The 21,903-nt window shown below is 38.6% G+C and overlaps 1 protein-coding gene across 8 annotated transcripts in view; it reads left to right on the forward strand.

Moving 5' to 3' along the window:
• Positions 1–487: 487 nt before the first annotated feature.
• Positions 488–21,903, forward strand: part of csnk1g1 (casein kinase 1, gamma 1) — a 32,671-nt gene continuing 11,255 nt past the window's right edge. Inside the window, exons 1-11 of one of the 8 annotated variants that reach the window (XM_018683440.2) lie at positions 488–775; positions 7,241–7,671; positions 8,043–8,083; positions 9,426–9,495; positions 17,070–17,218; positions 18,888–19,122; positions 19,245–19,330; positions 19,824–19,908; positions 20,086–20,234; positions 20,312–20,419; positions 21,395–21,505. In XM_018683440.2, the coding sequence (XP_018538956.1) occupies positions 7,485–7,671; positions 8,043–8,083; positions 9,426–9,495; positions 17,070–17,218; positions 18,888–19,122; positions 19,245–19,330; positions 19,824–19,908; positions 20,086–20,234; positions 20,312–20,419; positions 21,395–21,505 (1,221 nt within the window). In that variant the 5' untranslated portion in view covers positions 488–775; positions 7,241–7,484. Of the gene's footprint in view, positions 776–7,240; positions 7,672–8,042; positions 8,084–9,425; positions 9,496–17,066; positions 17,219–18,887; positions 19,123–19,244; positions 19,331–19,823; positions 19,909–20,085; positions 20,235–20,311; positions 20,420–21,394; positions 21,506–21,903 lie in introns of all 8 variants that reach the window. The other 7 variants (XM_018683439.2, XM_018683442.2, XM_018683441.2 and 4 more) reach the window with 7 other exon arrangements.

Below are 21,903 nucleotides of genomic sequence, written 5' to 3' on the forward strand. Positions count from 1 at the left end.
GAGGACTGTCAAATTTTGTTTATATAGCCTAGTATCACAAATTTGCCTCGAGCAGCTTAAAAATGTGTACATCATATGAGACACCCTCTGTCTAAATTTAGAGAGGAACAACTTGTAGACATCTGAAACATGACAAACAGTCCTATACAGACACTGTTTTGTAAAAGGTCACAATAAAAAATGTTTGAAATCAAGTATATCATATGTGCCTTTATGTGAAATCTTCATCTGAAACTGTAATAACAGTAACCATAGCTGTTAAATACACTTAGTGGAGTAAAATGTACAAAATTTCCCTCTGAACTGTAGTGGAGTATAACTATAAAATAGAATTTAATTTAAAAAAAACAAAAAAATAAGTGTTCAGTTGTACAGTAAAAGTATAGTAACTGAGTAAATGTACTTAGTTACTCTGCACCACTGGGGTTTTGAGATGCAGACTGATATCTAGGCGTGGTTTGAGACTGTTTGAATGGTTAAAGCATATATCCACAGTGGTTAATTATCCAGCATCAGTCTGACCTGGAAGTGTGCGTGGTGAGGCGGGCGGTGCCGTGTTTCTACATCCGGTGTGTTCGAACCTTTCTCGGGCAGCGAAGGCAGACGAACAGCGAAGAATGGAGAGCGCTGCTAACGACACTCCGCCGTTAGCGTGAAACATCAGTAACAAGAAGTAACACCGAAAACCTCGCATTTAAGCTCCAGGCATTCGTGTACTGTTGGCGTGGCAGACAGACAAGCCGTGTCCGGATCGTCTGGATTTATCACAGCGAAGGTGAGCCTGTTGTGTTTGCTGGCGATGAGCTAGCAAACCAACATTTGATAGTAGGCTTTTGGTTGTTAGCTAATATTTTCGTTGCTAACGGAGCTAATTTCCTTGTTGCGCTCGGACCAGCTGTCACCTACCCATCAGTAGGTGTTAGCTAAGGCGTTAACACCAAGCAATGAGTGTGGCTACTTTATTTTCTGTACGTTAATAAACTCGGTATTATGACTAAGATGAAAATGTCTGTATTGCGATTTTTCGCAGGACATATTTTAAACCAGACCAGCCATTGTGGCCAAGTAATGTTTGGCTAACGTTAGCTTTGTGGCTGGTTAGTCAGGTTTTTATGTTGGGAAGCTGGAAAGCTAACTTAGCTAACGGTTAGTTCGCTTACTAATCGATGTGACCATCACTACTGTTGGGCTGCCAAGGCTGGCTTTGTCCGTGAAACATTGGCGTGCAACTGCCAACTCGCTTCCTTGTTTTGATTGAACCGGAGGCCTGCTTACAAAGGATCGATCATCTTTATATTAGCCTCAGCTGCCTCTCTTCTCAACACTTCCTCACAGATGTAGTATTATCACTGCCTCTCGTGTTAGGGATGCACAGGCAACGATGGTAGAGAATATGAAATTAGCGAATTTAACCAAGGCCCCTTCTCAGCCAGGTCACAGTTGTTTTGAAGCATTAAATTAGTGCAAGTTTGATTACAGTGGTAAATGTGAAGTTAAATTTTAACCCCCAATCTTGGTACAGTGTAAATTTTCCTTGCTCATAGTCAAATCTGGATTGACAATGTGGGATTTTCTCGCTCAGCTGCATACATGACTAGTTTCTGAATCAACAAACTCGCCCTCCATCTAGTAACATAATTGGTTATCCTGTCTTTCACTAAGCAACACTGTGGCATGCCCCAAGATGGGCAAACCAGTTCTGAAGCTGCCATCATATTGAAATATATGTTATAAAATGGACATTTGTCCAAATCAGGGTATGTGGATCCATGATAAATTATTGCTGGCATACTTTTATATAAGTCATACTGTAAGAAAAGTTGATATAACATAAATTCTGTGCTGTATTTGTTCAAAAAGTTCATGTAGATCACTTCACCAAATTCAAGCTTGAACAAAATCACTGTTTACAGGCCTCATTTAAAAAAATCTACATTTAAGCAAAAAGTTGCAGGATCACATTTCGTGTATTCATGTATATTTAGCATGTTGTTTTAATCCTTGCAGATTTTGCAGGTGATTAGGTAGTTGACAAAGCCTGGGTCAAAGGCTTACCAACATATCTGCCGTGAATTATTACATTATGCAGTCTACCTCAATAAAGTTCAAGCAGCCATGAGTAGGCTTTGCAACATGGAAGATCTACTTCTGCTGATCATGCAGTAAGAGTTGTAGATCAAACCCTTTGGTGGAAATATGAGACCATTGTCATGGATGTGTGCACACACAACAGCCATGTATACATGCATTGTTCTGTACGAATTAATGGAGAAAGAAAACTAGGAATAATCTAAATTCCCATCAGTTATAGTTCATAAGTGCTGGCGTTAAGGCGAGAGGCAGCTGTTGGCTTGCGCTGCCACAGTAGGAGTCTGCACTGTTGGCAGGCCCCCCTCTCAGGCTGATCTTTCCACTGAAGGTTAATCACTCCACTCAGAGCCTTTATGTTTCTGCAAAAAATCAAAAGAAGTCAACAGATTAGTCATTTTTAATAGATGCTAATCAGCCAGAAGCATTTCAGTTTCTCAAGATATTTTGACAGGCAAATTTGTGGGCTGTAATCAAGGATTTTGGAGCCTTAAAATACATTTTCAGTGCCACCTCTGTGTTACTGAAAGAAATGTACCGGTGAATGGTGCTTGATTTTAAAACTAGCTATTAACCAATTTCAGCAACCTTTTTAAACACTTAAATTCTTTTTAGTTACCAGCATCATCAAACAAACCTTTTGTCATTTTTTTTTTAACGTCTGTATCGCTGCTATGGTTTTGTGCCTGTGATTATGCAGCAGATAGTTGTGTTTATGTAAATGTTTTCACACTTGAGCCACATTTCATGGATATTATAAGTGTAGTGAAAATAATATTTCTTTTATTTTTTTGTGAAAATATATCGTTATAGCTTGTAGCTTTTTCTCAACACCAAATCCTATGATCTGATGCATATTTGTAGCTGAAAGAATATAGTGATGTGACACAGATGTGAGATCAGTAAAACATTTTGTCTGTAGTCACAATATCTTAGTTTTGATAGCATCTTCACTAATATCACACATTTCCTGTTCATGCAGAATCATCTTCATCCTAAATTGTAAAGCAATAGGACATCCTCACAGTAGAGAAAGGCAGTTTCACTTGTACAGAATGACATGCATGAGATTGTTCAAAATATGCAGTGGTATTATTGCAATGAATTTTTGTTCATGCCTGCTTGTGAGTATGTATTAGGTTAGCTTATCCATTAAATTATGACTGCAATTGTCCTGGAGAAAAATGAGTGGGAATCTGATCTATAAATTATGAAGATGTAAAACCTTTGTGTATTTCTTGCATTTAATGACAAATAGGTTCATTAGTCAGTGCATATAACAAAGTTACTGTTCCTCATACAGCGCTCATACAGGCCATACCAGCATCAAATTAAACTATGCAAATTAGCTATATATCAAACATCGGGGTGTGTTATCATAAATCTGGACCATCGTCAAGTAGACAGCCACATTTACCACTGATGTACTCTAGTTCAGCATAAAACCTACTAAAGTATCTCCACTATGAAACAATACGATGGAATTCAAAATACAAAATATGGACACAACAACACCAAGCAAACACCCTCAGCATTTCTCCAACATGCCCAACAGCACACAGTTTGCAGTTTCTCTAACCTGGAGTAGTAGGGGTGGGAATCATGAATCCGTTATCATTTAAGTTTCTGAATTGTCTGATTCCTGGTAGTCATGCAACTCAGTTCCTTTTATTAATGCCTGCTCATTGCTTACAACAGTGTGTTTTAACATGAGACCTTAACCATAGCAGGAAACAAAGGTGTGGGTTTTTTTAAAAAAGTATGTACATATTTTACCAAGCTGGACAAGGGCTAAATGCTATTTTTGAGAGCTAGTTTTAAGCAAGCCTGGTAAAACCAGGATATACTCAAATATATGTTTGCAAGTCAAGACATTTTCAGTTGATTTCTAAAAATAATAGTTGAATAGATCAGTAAAGAAATGGTTCAGTAAGCTACTGTTAACACGCTAAATCTGTAAAGGGATATGAATGTATAAAGTCTTTTAATGTCTTCTCCTCCTGAGAAGCAAGATTACTTTCATAGTATGCCAAAAGGTGTGTATCCTCAAACATCTGCTGATTTATCAGGAGACATAGCACCTCCACAAGGATAAAGGCTGGGGATTCCCCAACTTACATCAAAACTGAAAAAGCCATTAATCAAAACTGAGGAAGCCATTTATATAGACCACAGAACATTTTCTGTTCCTCAGTAACAGTCCAGTGAATTGCTTCAATTTGTTCTTCACTTTATTAATTAGGTGGTCGGCTGAGATGAATTTACACAGACTGTGCAGTATAATAAATTACAATTTAATGCAGTTGCTGCATGGCATTTATTTTGTAAATCAGTTATACACACATGAGGTGAACAAAACTGCAGGGACACCTTCTAAAGTAATTCAATCCACCACAGCACAGTGACTTAGTAAGTCCTAAAAATGCTACAGAGTTAGTGTGACACCTCTAACATAGTTTCAGCTGAAATTGAACATTTACAAAGGCAGTAGTTATTGTGGAACTGTTGGTTTGGATTGTATTACATTTTGCATCTGTAGATATGATTTCCTCCAGCCCCGTAAGCTAAGTGGGGGAAAAATCTTGTTGCAACACTCTTATTCGAAAATGTGTGAAGGTCTTTATGACTGGGTTTAGTTTACTTTTGTTAGATATGTCAACATATATTTAATAATGAGCACAATAACCAGAGGAAATGACACACAAGTAGGTAAATAACATCTCGAGGCTCATTAAAGTATATAATGTGATACATCTTTCTAATTATAGGTTGCAGATGTAGTGATGAAGTGGGCAATTGCTGCCTAATTTAGTTTGAATGAACTTCTTGTCTCTCTTTAATGTGTATCTTTCCATCCTAATCCTCAGACTAGGCATGTCTGAACATGTTCAAAATACAGCGAGGCTGCTGTGGTGATATCATCTTACTGGTAAAACAAATTACAAATGCTTAACACAGGGAAAGAAACTGTACATTCACTTTTATGTCCAAAAAATAAAAGCATGTAGGTCTTATTCAGTTTACACTTGTTCTCTCATACATGGCAGCACCTGTGACAGAAGTACATCAGTAACACTAAATAACATGAGGCTTGTGTATAATTTGCTCCAAACAAACTAGACTAAAACCCAGGGAACTTGAAACTGACCTGGTGTCAGCCTTTTGTATTGCATTATCATCTTTAATATTACTCTCATGTCTCAAAAGAAGCTTTTAATAGAGAGTAGGTTTTAGCATCATTATTGTGGACATGAAGAAAGTTTTGAAACATTGGATCATAAGCAAAAATAACAAATGACCAACAGTGTGACAACCCAGTGTCTGATGACTAGTTAGAATTAATCATCCCTTTCTTCCTTGGACAATATTAATACTGAAATATAACTCCATTCTTATTGAATCTTCAGTGTAACCATAATATTGTTATTATACTGCAGCGACCAAAAAATAGTCAGTCACAGTAGTCTGGTGTGAATGGGCTGAACACAGGTTGAGCATGTGCGTGCTTTTCCAGCCTGCGTCCACCACAGTTTGTGTGTGAAGATGGTAACCCAAGCGAATCTAAACACCGGTGCACCCTGGATTAGAGTGGCCTACAAATGATTATTTGCACAATGGAAACTGTTACAGCTCACCGCTGGTCCTTGCTGCAAACCTGTTTTATAGCCGTGTTTTTCTGTTCCTGGTTTTATGTAACAGCAACAGTGCACAGTTGCCCTTGAGAGCAAACTAGCTGTCTTTGATGCTGAGATCTGTGCAGGCAATACTGAGCATGAGTCATCCGGAAGCCCACACATAAATACTTTCAGCGGCAGCCTTTCCATGCTCAGGAATTACAGCATTGTCATGAAAACATTAGCCGCTGTTGGGTTTTATTGAAAAAATAAACAGTTGTCTTTTGATGGAAGGCATAGATTGTTTTTAAAAATATATTTTTGGGTGAATAATTAGTTATAATCATAATTAATGGAGCTGCCTAGTTTAGAGTTGACATTTGGTCTACAGCTAGCTTCAATACTCTACTTTGCTGAAGATGATTAACAGAATAGGAAGTCCTCAGAGAGGCGGTTTATAAACATTTTATGTCTTAGTGATTGCTCAATCATACACCAAATTGCCTGCATGTTTTATAATCACATAATTTAATATTTGCATAATTCTTGCCCATGGTAGAAGAGGGGTAGACCGGACCAAAATTAATTTCCTGAACACCTGAAATCAGATCAGTATCCATCAAGTTAAGCTTTGGTGTCCTTGCAAGCAGACGTAGCTTTATGTAATTGTTTACATAATATTCCTGCTGATATTGTCCACTAGGCTTTTAGCTGTGGGTGGCGGAGAGTCTTAGATGCCTTCATGATCACAAACTACGACTTAAGGTTTGTGTTGATGCTCAAACTGGCCGCTGTGTTTTCTGTGACCACTGTGAGTTGATGACTATCTCTCTATGTTTTTATTTAAGGTGTGTATATGATTCATGACCTTCAAAATGAGTTAAACTCACTATCAAATAGTGAAGCTAAAATTAGAAAATGTTTAACCGTGACTATACATGTGGTCCTGATTATTCATTATGACTTTAAAAAGAGTTGAGCTTTTTCTCGATTTTTGAAATTAAATATCTTGACTAAATGTAATGTAGTTGCCCCACCATTCCTCACTGTCTTTGCAGTACTTGACTTTTCCCCCAGCTCAACTTTGGTGAAACAGCTGCCCTGCAACTGCCCCCAACTAAGGCACCCAGTCATTATTGGATATTTTACACCAAGTTATTTTTCAATGTGTGCTTTATTTTACTGCTCACTTTTTGAGACAGTGACACATGTTTTTAAAAATTCAAAGTAGTTATAATGTCCTCCATATAGAACTACGCTGCAATGTAACATAACAAGGTATCCGATCCTTTCAAGTGGAATGGTAATTGAAAGATTTTGAGTGTGATCAGTGTGATTTCAGCTTTTTGTTAAAGAAGCAGTTCACTGAAAAAGATCAGGCTACATGTTGTGCTCTTAATCCAGATATTTGGGGGGATTTTATTAGAGTAACATGAGGGACAACTCCTCAGAACCACATTACCAAGTTCCATGTGCTGCTCTCTGTGGAAATTTAATGTCTTATCTCTTTGTCACATGTTGTGTTCTACCCACTGCAGGTCTTCCACCTTCTCCTTCCTGTGACAGATGTTGAGGCCAGAGATCAGCCTGTACGACAACTGTTAGAGGTGACAGGGCGAGGACGGGGGGGACTGTTGGTTTGCTGTACCAGGTTTTGTCTCATGAGAGTGACTGTGCCATCCAGGCACCGCCAGTGACCAAGGCTGTGGCTGTGGTGGGCCCGGCCCAGGAGGCCATTTTGTACATCACTCTGGGCTCCTGCTGACCTGTGCTGCTCACACCATGGATCAACAAAGAGATAAATATGGTGAGCGGCCTGCCAGGAGCACTAAAGTTTCCCAGGGCAGCCGCAGCGGACACTCGTCCCGACCATCTGGCTCTTCAAGCTCATCTGGTGTCCTCATGGTGGGGCCAAATTTTCGTGTGGGCAAGAAAATCGGCTGTGGAAACTTTGGTGAATTGAAGCTTGGTAAGTTGAGTCTAAGTCTTGTGTTAAATGCTTCAAGACAAAGTGAATTTTGAAGTTTTAATTTAAACAGTTTTAGGGAGGTGTTGATTCAGCAAGGTACAATCTTTTGCAGGACAGTTAGACTGCATTATTTTTGGTTAACAGGCAGCTGAACATATATCCACAGCAAAGCTGGAAAACGGTGCAAAGTTGGATCATTTTCTGTCATAGAACTTTGTGGACCCTGCAAAATTTGGAAGAAGTTTAAATAAAAATTCTTTCTCTTACAGAGGTGCTTATTCCCTGGTGGGCATGTTTTAAAGGCTTATAAAGTTGTACTTTATTTTTAAAAACCATCTAATGTATGCTTTTCCTTTCCCGTCTTATTTCAGGTAAAAATCTCTACACCAACGAGTATGTAGCTATTAAACTGGTAAGTGCGCACCTTGTTTCTCTGCTTGACTCCTTACCTCTGCTCATATATAAATCCTTAACACAAAGAGTATTTAGAATTTGTCCAGTGCATAAAGTGGAGCAGTCCTTTTGAATCAGGATCAATAATATCAGTATAGAACTTCAGTATTCATGAATAACATCATCTTACAAGAGAGGATGAGTTATTTTTTCATGAGTTAGTAGTAATGAGAGACTGAAATACTTCATTATTATATTTAAAAAAAAAGGCAAAGACAGATACATAATGAAGCATTCAGTGTTATTGATTTTGCCAATTAATCTGAAATGTTACTAATATAATGTCAGTGCTGGCAATTCCAAAATGATAACAATGAAGACACATTTAAATGTTATTAAGCTTCAGTTAGACACTGCATATTTTTGGGGGTTTTTTTTGTGAGGTCGTGTCAGCTACAGTAAGCTGGTTATCATACTGGACAGCTCTGATCTTGGAGAGTAATGTGAATGCAGTGTAGACGCTTGGCTAGGTGTGTCTTTCCAGTGGCTGCTGGACTGGAAATCATGACTCCTGACTCATGCTTTTATTATCGCTCACCAGAGAGTTGTAATATCAGTATCAAAGTATTGAGCTCACCAAGCCAGATAGCTTCAGTTGCTCACACCGCTGTATGGTGTGCTGACACAGATGCTGTGCTTTTATACAGTTGAGAAATGTTTCACTAAAATGTGTGTTGAGTTTCAAAACATCACAACAGAATTGGGAAGAAGTTTTTAAGTTTTGGAGTTTATCTTCAGTTTATTACCAGGCCAGTTCACAAACATTTTATTTGATTTATTTTTTGGATTGTCCTGTTTACCTAAATTGTTTGAAAGTTTTTTCCCATGCTGGGTTGTTTGGGCAGAGTGCAACTTTAGGGAAAGAGTTCTGACGTAGGTGGGACAACAATTGCAAAATGAGACTGAAGGTAGCTTTTATGGGTGACTCAGATAATGGAGAGGAGCGCCGTCGCCACAAAACTGAGTGAAAGATGAGGGACACTTTTTTTTTAATCCCAGCTGACAGGACATAATTTATATGTTTGACCTTTTGGTAGAAGAAAGAGCTGCTGGTGACGTTTGGGGGAAAATTGACATGTCTGTATTTGCTCTTTAGTGCAAGATGAGTCATCAAAAAATCATAGACACATCACAGGTTACAAGTTGACAATACAGACAAAACATCAAAATCCATTCATTGTGTTCTTTACTGATTAAACGTATTAGTAACACTGAGTTTTAGGTGTTTCCTTCTTTTCACTGTTTTATTCTAGTTTTTGAGGTTATTGTCATTAACTGGTTTGGATGTGTCCACTGTGCAGGAACCAGTGAAGTCGAGGGCACCACAGTTGCATTTAGAGTACCGGTTCTACAAAACACTGGGAACCACAGGTAAGCTCACCTGTTTGTTCGTCGCCACTCCTCGTGGTGTTTTTGTGTGACTGCACGACAGTGATTTGACTGTTTCTGGAAGATCAGCACAGATGATTGCGTCATTTCCACAACAAGTGATTATTCCACTCAGCTTACATATTGATATTAAGCCAGGTCAGCAACTCACTTTAATCTGCAGGACTTTGTGTACATGAGCATGTGAATGCCAACGTGCATAGAGAGCACGTTGAACAGTGACCTTGCTTGAAAATAGACTCACCAGGGGTGCAATTCAATATGAAAGGAGTTGACCTAAAGCTTCTTATACACCCACTAAATAGATACAGCAGCTGATCTTTTTTCTGATTCACTGATCAGACTTCCTTGGTGTTTTCTAGTCAGAGTATACAGTAGGTGTTGTAGACTATATTTAAGGACGTAACTTATAGGATGTTCAGTGCTGTATGGTTTCAGTGTCAGTGATGTCCTGACTACAGCAGACTCAGCCCTGATTTACTTAAACATAATCTGTATTATTCAATGTGTCATTCTGGTGCAGTGTTGATCCCTTTGGGTTTATTCGGGGTGTGTTGGAACATGTTTCTAGGTACACAGTGAGTGCATAAGTGGATTTTTTTTTTCCATAGACTTATTCTGCCTGAAAACAATACTGATGAGTGTGGAGTTTTGTACTGGAAAAACCAAACAATGAGTTGAAAGATGCTGTATACCTTCATAGGGCTGATTGATGATTCTCTGTGAGTTCATCACTATGTACAAACTGTTTTACATTACTCATAGTCATTTGACCCATCTTATGATAAAATTATCTCTCTGTAGTCTAACTAAAACATCCAACATTCACTGCATGAGGCTAAATCGTATGTTCAAAGGTTGGCGCTATTACATATCACCAGATGGTTTTTAATTGCTTTATATGGCTAATGTGCATGCTATAAATTTTTACAGATATCAAACTTCATGGTCATTTTAGCCAATATCACAGCTGCTCATTTTCATTTTAGTGCCATACTAATGTGTACAGTATAGTAGTAGTAGTACTGTAGTACTTCATTAATTGTAGTGATCAAGGCCAAGTGTGTGTCACGAAAGCCCAAATGTGGAAAATGTGGTTATTCTATTTTTTATTTAATCTTTATTCACACATGAATGCCAGTGTCTGTGGTTCGTGGTGTTGAGCAGTGATGTCAGCACTAATGATACAACCATTGACACTGACACAACTCTTTTTCTAGATCCTCATGTTTTTTTTTCTGGGGCTATGCCCTTTTAAACTTTATTATCCAGTGTTCAGGGTGACAGACAATGCACTAATAGTTGCTTCTCAAGTTCTTTTCCCTTAACTCTGCTCCCCCTGAGATTTTCTGTTTGTCATAAAAGATTAGTCAAGGTCTGCTGACGCATCCCTGTTACAGCAACCACTGACAAGAATCTTGTGAGGATGAAATGACCGCAACAGAGAATTAGATTAAGGGCAGACATTTTTAGTCTTGGTACTAGAGGAAATGGGTGGGAACTCTAGAAACAATGGAACAATAGAAAAATCTCTTCTTTTTTTTACTCTTCTGGTAAAATGGGTAAAATAATAATGTAGCTATATATAGAGGTGGGAGTGACATGAATACAAGTAAACAGTTCATGAAATCAGAGTGAATTTAGTAACCAGCAGTGTCTTTACAAAACGATGATGTTCCAGTGTTGTACTATAGGGCTGGTGTCAGTCACAGTTGGCATAGAAAATTAAAGCCATGTTTTTGTCTTTCATGATCCTTGATGTGTTTTTTGAAGCTCTACATGCATATAAGATAACCAGACTGGGAGTATAATGGCTATTGTTTTGCAAAGGCAAGGGCTGGAAAAGGCCAACTGTGCGGAAACTCATTAAATATTTAGAGAGTGGGTCTGCCTCTCTTAGTACTAACCTGCCTCTGTCCTCTCCTCCAGATGGGATAATGTGACCTCATTTCTTCTTGGCTGTGTGCTGTGCCACATTCCTCTCTGCCAATGTGGTTGTCACGGTGTCTGTGCGACAGGGTCTTTATGAATTAATGTGGTTTGACTCAGATGCTCAATCAGGTGTTGTTATCTGATGCATAACCAACCGTCACCGGATATTAATGAGGATGATTCAATTAGGAATCAAGCATCTCATGTGAAAATATTTGTCAGTGTGCAGTAAGAGTTGCGTTTCTGCTTTGATTTTACGAGATAGCAGACTACGAGGCGTTATTGTGCCAAGAACAAGACATGTTTTTTTTTAGGATCAAGAAGGTTTGTTCAAGGGTGGGTGGATCCTGCTGAGCTATTAAAGGTATTGGCTGCCAGTCTTCATCATGAAACACTACACCAGCTCTGTAACCACTTCAGTCCAGAGGAGTAAACATTTCCAATAGTGGCAGAGCTCACCAGATTTTACAACATGTAAAGGCCATAGGTCTTATCCTGGATGTCTGTTTGCACTAATGTGAAAACATGAATCACTGTTAAGATGTTACGGTGAGAAATTTTATTTGTTGTTAAGGGAGAAATTTCAAAAATAAATTCAGCAACTTAGATGTAAACAATGTATCAAGTTATTTTTAGTATTTGCTACATAACAAGTAAACTGTCTTCTGCCATTTTGGCTACAATCACGTGATGACCATAACTGAAGAGTGTGTCATAACACTTCCTTGTTAAACATGTTCAGCCATTACAGTTACACAGCTTACAAAGTGAAGCTCATTGTTTATGCATTACACAAAGTTGATGTCATGCTGATTGGTATGAATTCTGAAACGTGCATCACTCTGGCATTTAATAATTTACCTGTGCCAAGCGGCCAGTGTCTCGATCAGTGTTTCAGCTGAAGAGATAAATTTATTCTGTAAGTCTTTAATATTCATTGAATATGGCTGGACACTTTAACAGTGGAACAAACTTTACAGCTACTTTCAGACACAGCTTCGGTGCAGAATTATTACATTAACTTCATCAATCATATAGTCTGCGATTTCCCTTTCTTTACCAAATTTTAAAAGGATAGCTTGTTAATCCAAATGATTTTGCAATAATAAACTAATTCTGCAGCTCAGAGAATGCAAATAAATGCAACGCAATGGGACGTTGGTCAAATAAAGGATCCATCAAATGATCAGACAATCAACAGCATGTGCAGTTTTAGGGAAAGCAGCCACTGAACTGAAGCAAGCCAGCAAATGTGTCTGTCAGAAATTTAAACCAGTCAGCTTGATGGTGATTTGACTGGAGAGCTAAGCAACCAATCACAGGCTGGAACGACAGCACAGACAGCCAATCAGAAGTGGATCAGCAAAGTGCACAAGACTTAATGTGAACCAAGAGCTGGCTGTATTCCACAGGAGGCTTGAAATATTCTGTAGAGCCACCGCAGAACCAACATGAGTAGCCTGTCTCTCCTTACGCTACATCTCCTCTTCCGTCCCACAAATTTTTGGCAGTAAAACACACCTGTCATAAATTTATAACGTGAAAATCCATCTATTCACCAATCCCTAAACTGCTTATCCTGCAGTGAGGCACTAGAGCCTATTGCAGCCCACAGTGGGTGAATAATGGGGTGCCCCCTGAACAGGTCTGTCACATGGCTGACACACACACTCATACACACATCTATAGTAAGAAAAACACATTCACACTCACACCTACAGTTAGTTTAGAGTCACGAATTCACATAACCCGTGTTTCTTTGGGCTGTGGGAGGAAACCCACACAGGCACGAGGAGAACATGCAGACTCCACATAGAAAGACACAGCACAGTAATCCCAGCTTCATTTCCACTGAAATTACTTTTTCTATAATTATTAAAACATGCATTTGATGTTGCCGACATGCATGCAGAAATTGTCGTTTTTAATCTCTCTGCAACTCATTTATAACATTTTTGTGTGGTGGCATATTGAGTTGTTGGCATTAAATGTGTTACAATACACAGTTACTGCATAAAATAGGTCGACAAAATTTGGTACAAAAGAAATCAAATATGACTGAATGAATTTCTGCAGCCTTCCTCTTCTATCACAGTGATGAATAAACTATTAATAACAGGAAAAAAAACTACTACCAGATGGTCAAAATAAAACCTCCAAGCTCAGGACTTTTTTCAGAGTCCAGACAAAGATCTGGTCTTTGACAGCTGGTTGAAAAATTGCACCCATAGGAAGAAGTGTGCAGGGAGATTTGTGTGAGGGCTTTTCAGACGGGCTTTGAACCAGTAATATTTATTCATCACACATTCACGACATCCAGCTTGTCCCCCTTTTTGTTGTAAAGGACTCCAGGCAGCAACTTATTAGATTACAGTAATGCATAGGAAAATGTATTCTTTGATCATTTTACTCAGGATGCTCGGATAGAACTGATACATTTGTGAATAAAACCTTTTGTAGTTCTGATTTTTATACCTTTTTTTCTTTTCATATCACAGACCTGCTGCTCTGGGTGGTGGTCTAAGTATATATCTAGAACCAATATTTGTATTTTGCTACATAATACATAATTACAATACAATTGCATAGTATACATACTATGTCCATAAAGCCACCTCAACATTCAGATATTGTTATATCTCTAGAGAGAGGAGTGTCAGACATAATGCCTAGCATGAACTAAACACTAAAATTCAAAAGCTTATTTAGCAATCAGCAGCCTTTTTAGAATCATGTATCTGAAAAATATCACTCTAAATTAACATTTTGTTTTTTGTTTTTTTTTTTTGTTTTTTTACCCAAAGTTGTTCTGCTCATACACACACTCACTGAGGCATATTGTCAGTGTGGCTATTTTGTCAAGTCTGCCGTCTTTGTTTGTCTGTGCCATGTGCAGTTCACTTGCTAACAACACTGTAGACCAAATCAGTACTACACCCAGGCATTACTCATTATTTTTTAAGAAAATTGGATGATCGTAGTCAAAAGTAGTACCTACAAAATTGGTAGCTTCCCTCAAGGTTTGAGTTTCCCTGTACAATTAGAGTGTACTTTACAGCTCAGGACACACAGATTCAGTCTCTTACAAGGATTGTTTTGCCGTAGATAATGATGGTTCTACCATCCCTGGTTTTTCTTTGCTGGTTAAAAAAAAAGCTTTGTTTTCAATTGAACAACTGTTTATCCACTTATTTACAGCATATCTCCAATCTGACACATTTTTAGGCCTCCCACAGGCACCCAGGGTTGCAAGGCACTCATTCCTATGGTACAATTAGCAACCCACAGAACTGCATAATGGTGTCCAGAAACACAGGATGGAGCACAGCATGACTCCTACAAGCCCATATGCTAGCTGACAGCATTTACGCCACCTTTCATGCTGCAGTGTATTTCCCATTACCCAGCTGGCAAGTCAAATGTCTTTAGCAACATATTCAATATGAATATGTTAACACTCCACATCAGGATTAGTATCAGTATTTGATGAGCAGCAGTCTGCTTATTTGAGCAGAATAATGCGTTTATGATGGCAATTTGGTCGCATCACTAAACTTTATTGTGCCAACTCATTTCCCAAAGCGGTCTCCTTCATTATGGCACACAAAACAACTCTTCAAGCTTGTGTAAATATGTTAAGGTCAGAACCAGAATGTGCCTAGTAAAGGGAAAGTACTCAATATTCTTAAAGCTGCTCCATGTGATGAACCCACAGAATATTATCTCTCAAATCTGCAGTTGTCCTCAGCTCGATGAGCTTTTTAACATCAGCTCATTGTTTTTGGTTTTACAGCCGGCAGTTGAACTGTTTTGGTTCACTCTCACCATATTCATCAATTTAGTTTCAAGCGCTGCAGGCAGCTGTTTTCAATAAAAAGCTCTGATAAATCCGCTGTATGCAACTTTCCCAGCATCAAATGACAGACAGACAGCAGACGGACAATTAGGAACTAGCTGGTTAACATAGTGGAGCATTCAGCAGGCAGAGCCAAATATTTCTTCAGGAGATGGTGGAGACCACAACAAAGCTAACAAAGACTGTAAATATTAGACTTATATTTCCCAGGGGAAATACAACTTCAAAAGAAAATGCAGATGTTACTGTGTGTCTGGATGTGTAAAGCAGTATGCAAGCAACTGTTCACCATAGCAACTTAAAAGGTGATAATATTTTTACAGTTTGTTATATTGTCCCCAGGTGGACAAAAAAATCTAACAATGCCTGTTTTAAAAATGCTTATCAACATACACATAAATTCACCATACATATATGTGGCTACATAACAAAGTAACTGTGTATACAGTAATGCCATGTCCCAAAGAGTTTTTTAATATCGAACAGATACTCAACATGAAAGGACTGACTTTAGGATCGGGGACATGAAAAGTAATCAGGACATCCCTACTTTTTGTGACTTCTATGCAATTATATATTTCCAGGGGCTGAGCGCAGCTTAAGCAGTCTGATAGAGCAAGGTCTGTATGATTGAAGTGCCAGCATTTCTTTGAAGTTTCTTGAGGGGACCCTTTTAATAGGACTCTTTCTTGCAGTAGGCAGGGGCAAACTTTGAATCATGCTTCCCCGAAGGCAGTTAACGGTCTGACCTGATTTCTTGTTCTTTGAAACTAAAGTTCAGGATTTGGTCAGGAAGACAACAAGGAATAGAGATATCACCAATTACAAATAATTCTAAATTAATGGGAGTTGCATGTGTGTTAAACTTGAAAACATTAGAAATTTCATACTATGTGAGCAGGACAGTGTGGATTTTGTTATTAATTTAGAAATCCCCTTTGGGTGCTTTTTAGATAATTGAATTAAAAACTGTAGGAATAAAGGAAAAGTTAAACACTTTATAATTTTAGGCATTAAGCTCACACACTTTTCTAGAAGTTCAGCAGTACAAAAGAGTTTTAATTCACATCACAAACAACCCATACGAAGGAGTACAAGGGAAGGAGCACAGACCCTACCATTATTACTGCTGCATTAGACTGACCGTGCAGCACTATGACAAGAAGTAAAAATAAGAGCCAAGGTGACAGATGGAAGGGATTTTGGAGCAATTAGAGAGAGTAGAGCAGAGAGGATATGATTCAGTTGGGAGGTTGTGATATGAGGCAGTGAAAAGATTAGTTTTCGAGCCTGCTGCAGAGGAGTGACACAGTTGTATTTCTAAGCGCTGTGTTGTATTTTACTTGAAGGTTAATGTTTTACCTCGCAGCTTTTTCTCTGCTCTCTGTCCTCAGTAACCTCTTGGTGCCCCTCCTCCTATCTGTCCAGTTTGAGGCCCTTGGACCCAATTTAGAAATATCATTAGTCAAGAGAGACAGTAATAATAAACACTTTTGCCACCCTAACTCTCTCAGGGCTTTTCAGTATATACAACTGAAAAACCCCAAAGGCATATTTTATTATCTTATGATAAGTATTTGCTATTCCTCCTGACAGTTTGCTATTAACTATATAAGCTGTTAGAGGTGATCTCGTTTATCTTTGACGTACTTCCAAATGTATAGTTAAACAATAACGACTTGGGATTAATAAGACAAATGTGACGAGTACAGCTGCGGCTTGATTTTTTGTCTCTAATGGGTCTGATTTCTTTCTTCTATTTTAGCAGAGGGCGTGCCCCAGGTGTTTTACTTCGGGCCTTGTGGGAAATACAATGCCATGGTTCTGGAGCTGCTGGGCCCAAGTCTAGAAGACCTCTTTGACCTTTGTGACAGGACCTTTTCACTGAAGACTGTCTTAATGATAGCGATTCAGCTGGTGAGTTCAGCGCATTATGTGACACATATATTGTTTTAAAATAACTTCTACTCACTTATTATAACTGACATGTTACTATTTAAATTTTGTATGTGAGCAAAAAAAACAGGCAAGAACAAATGACCAAGCAGATGACTGTAAAGAAAAAGAAAAAGCATGGTAATTGTACTTCCACAGAATTAACCACACAAGTGCAATTACATAGTCATTCTGTATTCAACACTCTGTTGGTAGGAGCCTCAGTAATGCTGTTCTCACAAACAGTTTGATTAATTCTGATCCACTACCTTCCCATGTTGTCAAGATGCAAAGATGCTGTGAAACACATCACTTCCTGCAGAGGTTCCACACATATGAGTGTGAAGTATGACAAAAAAGGTTGCTCAGAGTTGAGATTTGTGTGTGTGTGTGTGTGTGTGTGTGTGTGTGTGTGTTTTTTTTTTTTTTTTTTTCAAACTGTTTTCAAGGCCACAATTGAATTTTAATCCCCAAGGTGGAGGATGTGTTGTGTTTCCTTTAGTAGCAAAAGCAGCAAATTAATACAGCAAAGGAGAGCTATTAAAATATGGTCGAATATAAATTAGAAATTAGAAATAAGTGATGGCCTGGTTCTGCTGGTGCACCGATCCTTATTTGAGATTTTACAGAAGTTTTACATATGTTTTGCATATCTCCCAGAACTTCCCATATAAGCTGTGTTGTTGTGAATAAAATAATGTATAATTTGTTCAGCTGAAGTCCTGCCTACAGACTATGCACCCATAGAGCAGGTGGGAAGGCGGGATACCAGTGCAGTCTCCTGTTACCCAGTCTGCAAATTAGCGATCTGTCAGTACACACGTACTATTGGTTGGAGTCAGGTGGGCTGGGAGAAGCTGTCAAAAAGAGCAAAGCCATCACTGAATCTCATTAAGTTTGAGCAGCTCAGAGGGTGGTTTGCCCAGTCTGTTTTAGGCACCTCAGACTTCTCAAAATTTCTTACATTTCATTTCGTCAGCACAAAATCTGCAGTGCTCCTGTAATGGCGATAGCTTCTGCAAATTTGTAAAGAAAGAAAACCTACAAAACAGCACAACACGGTGTTGCAGAACAGAGAGTTGTTTACGCCCGTATCTCAGCCAATCTGTTCTTTTGTATTTTTCACACAGCTCTTTATTCGATCCCACCATGAGTAGGATTTTCCCATTGCGTTTGAGCTGTTATTCTTATCAGTTTCAAATCTCTTAGCTGTTGTGAGCACTTGGCTAAAATTTCTCATCCATAAACACATCGTCGTTCTGATCTCTGGTGCTTCTGTTGTCTGAAGTCCCAGTGGGATGGTTTTGTATCTCAGTTAGTGCCTTAAAATTGTGAAATGTGACTCAGCATCAGTAGAGGCTTTTGTTGTGTGATAGTAATGGGTCACTGTGGTAGCTGTGCAGCATGGTGCTGAAACAACTAGTGAATTAATCATTGAGCAATCACCATAAATTAATTGCTGACTATTTTATAAATGATTCATCATTTATCAGATCAAAATACGAAATATGTTGTGGTTGCAGCTAAACCTACCTCTAAACCTTTTATTGTAGGAAATATTGTATTTCTAATACTCTTGAAAAGACTTGTGCAGCTGAAATGTTTTGTTAATGTTTGTTGTTGTTGACTGTGCTGTGTTCCTCCTCGCCAGATTTCTCGAATGGAGTATGTGCACTCTAAAAACCTCATCTATAGAGATGTAAAACCTGAAAACTTTCTCATTGGACGGCAAGGGAACAAAAAGGAACACATTATCCACATCATTGACTTTGGCCTGGCCAAAGAGTACATCGACCCCGAGACCAAAAAACACATTCCATACCGGGAGCATAAGAGTCTGACTGGCACTGCCCGATATATGTCCATCAATACACATTTAGGCAAAGGTATGTTAAATTTCATATCTTAGTTTTGGATCTGAGGTGTTCTTAAATGTTTATTGTGTGGGTGGGTTGGCACTTCATTCTTGAAGTTTCTCAGTAAAACATAATCAAATCTATTGATACAGAGCAAAGCCGGCGGGATGACCTGGAGGCCTTAGGCCACATGTTCATGTATTTCCTTCGTGGGAGTCTGCCTTGGCAAGGACTAAAGGTATGCCAAGTACATGGACGTGTTCCAAAATCTGTTAGAGAAGCAGGTTTATCCTATGTAGAGAAACATTTACCACATCTTAAAGCTCCTGTGATTTCATGACAGTTTTCAACTTTAAATTCATAATGCAATAATCCGATCAATATCATTGTTTTGCTTTTGGTTGTTTATGAACAACTTCAGAATGAGAGGATGTCATAATATATAATGTGAATATAAATTCATACAAATAATAAAAGTTATCAAGTTTTTCTTGTTGGTTAACTACACTTCAGTCTAAACTGAATATAAAGAGAATAATGAGAAGCGACATTATGAATTGGATATTAATCAGTTGTCACTTTTGCTTAATCCAGCAGATTGTACATTCAGGATTTAAGTTTTTCTTTCTACTTGTCTGTATTACTGAGAAATAGTTTTCATATAATTATGATTATCGCTCATTAGACATCAGAATTGGGTCATGTGTTTTTGTGTTTTGGATTTGCTGCAGGCTGACACGTTGAAAGAACGATACCAGAAGATTGGCGACACAAAACGAAACACTCCCATTGAGGTCCTTTGTGAAAACTTCCCAGGTACACTGGTGATGGCTGTAATTACTTATGGATCAGGCTGTAAAGCTTGAAGATGACTACATACTGTACAAATTGGCTGTGATTTGAGCAAAGTAAAATGTTTTGCAGTGTCATCCTGCTTCATAATTATGTTCAACGTGTTAAACCTTTCTTTTTTTAATTGTTTGCTTAATTCAGAGGAGATGGCCACCTACCTGCGATATGTGAGACGGTTGGACTTCTTTGAAAAGCCTGACTATGAATATCTGAGGACTCTGTTCACTGAACTATTTGAGCGAAAAGGATACACCTTTGACTACACTTACGACTGGGTTGGCAGGCAGATAGTAAGTACTGCGTTTTAACCAGATTTTAGTAAGCTGCTTGTCTGTGCAACACTTTAACTGATTATTATTCCCCTCAGCCCACACCAGTGGGGTCTGTCCACATAGACTCTGGAGCGTCTGCTGTCACGAGAGAGAGCCATCCTCACAGAGACCGGCCCTCACAGCATCCACCAATTAGAAATCAGGTAGGCCAAGTGTGTATGTTTTGTCCAGTGAAAGCAAAGGAAACAGTGCATTACAGCCTGATCTGTTTGAGGTACACACACAGGAGTACCGCCCACCTGCTTACAAAGATGTTTGTCTCAGGGTTACCTCTGACCCCTCTCATCATTGTTAAGCATTTGGTTCTTAAAGGACAATCGCAGTAAGAAGGATTTGTCACTTTCACAGTAACCCACAAAGGTGACAATCACTGAGATAATGCTTTGTAATCATTCACATACTGTACAACACTTAAATGAGATACGATAAATTATTAGATTTGTTTGATTTTATCACATGGAACAAGTGAAACCATCAGGAAACATGCTCACGTTGTCAATGCATGTGTGTTTCATTAATGGTTTTTCTGGCCAATATTTCCAAGGGACTTCAATCTTTGAATATGTATTAGTTTGCCATTGGTGGTTGACTTAAAGGCAAGTTTCAGAGCTACAATGCTAATCCTTCTCATGTTTTTCCTTCATATAAGGTTTGGGTGAATAAGAGCATTTGAAAGTTTCTCCTAATTAAGGATTTTAACAACTTTTTTTCAGAGAGTTCCAGGCTGAATGTACTCAAAATGTTGTTTATGTTAAAAAGGTTAAAACCCCTCTTGAATAATTTAGGTTTAATTTATGTATTAGTTAAGTATAATTAATTTTAAGATGTAAAAGCTTATTTCCATTTGACTTCAGGCTCATTAGATTCTGGTTCAGTTTCTGGCTGAAGCCTTTGCTTTGATTTTGATTCACTCTTTTATTTTGTTACATTTTTTTCTTCTCCATTTCTCATGCTGCTTTGCATGGTACCTGGCCTCGCACACCCAAATACCCATCTTTCCTAACGCAATTATTCCATCACCCCCTTCCCTTCCCTTTCCCATTGCAACTCCATTCCCACATCCCCTCCCATCACCGATGACCACCCACCCCCCACCCCTTGCACCGACTCCTGAGCAGACAGCGGTGTCAGATCGACGAGGAGCATGGGAGGTGCAGCCCACACGCCAAGCAAACTCCTCCTATCTGACCTCCCACCTGGCAGCGGACAGGCACGGGGGCTCAGTGCAGGTATACACCCCTCACCTGATCAACCAGCAGCCCCCACCCAATTTCTATGGAGTCAGATCTGTCTCATGGAATCTAATCCAAAATAAATAACCCTGCAGATGTGGCCTGTTTATAAGAGGAAAAGAGCAGAGAGGCTTTTATGTTGTCTGTAAATCTGTGTAGAGTCTACATTTGAGAAATTTCTGTTTTTGGATCAGTTTGGGTTAGTTATCCAAGGCAGAAATCATATTTGTATTTCAAAATAAAAATTTCACAATGCAAATTTAGCTTAATTTTGGTGCTATCATTTATTTAAGGCTCTCTTTATACACTTTATGACATACTTTGCTGATCATACAGATAATATAAACCTTTTAAAATCAGAAATCAATGGTATTTCCTCAATGTTTTTGGTATTT

This window comes from Lates calcarifer, linkage group LG2, assembly GCF_001640805.2.
Source record: "Lates calcarifer isolate ASB-BC8 linkage group LG2, TLL_Latcal_v3, whole genome shotgun sequence".
Lineage (NCBI taxonomy): Eukaryota > Metazoa > Chordata > Actinopteri > Centropomidae > Lates > Lates calcarifer.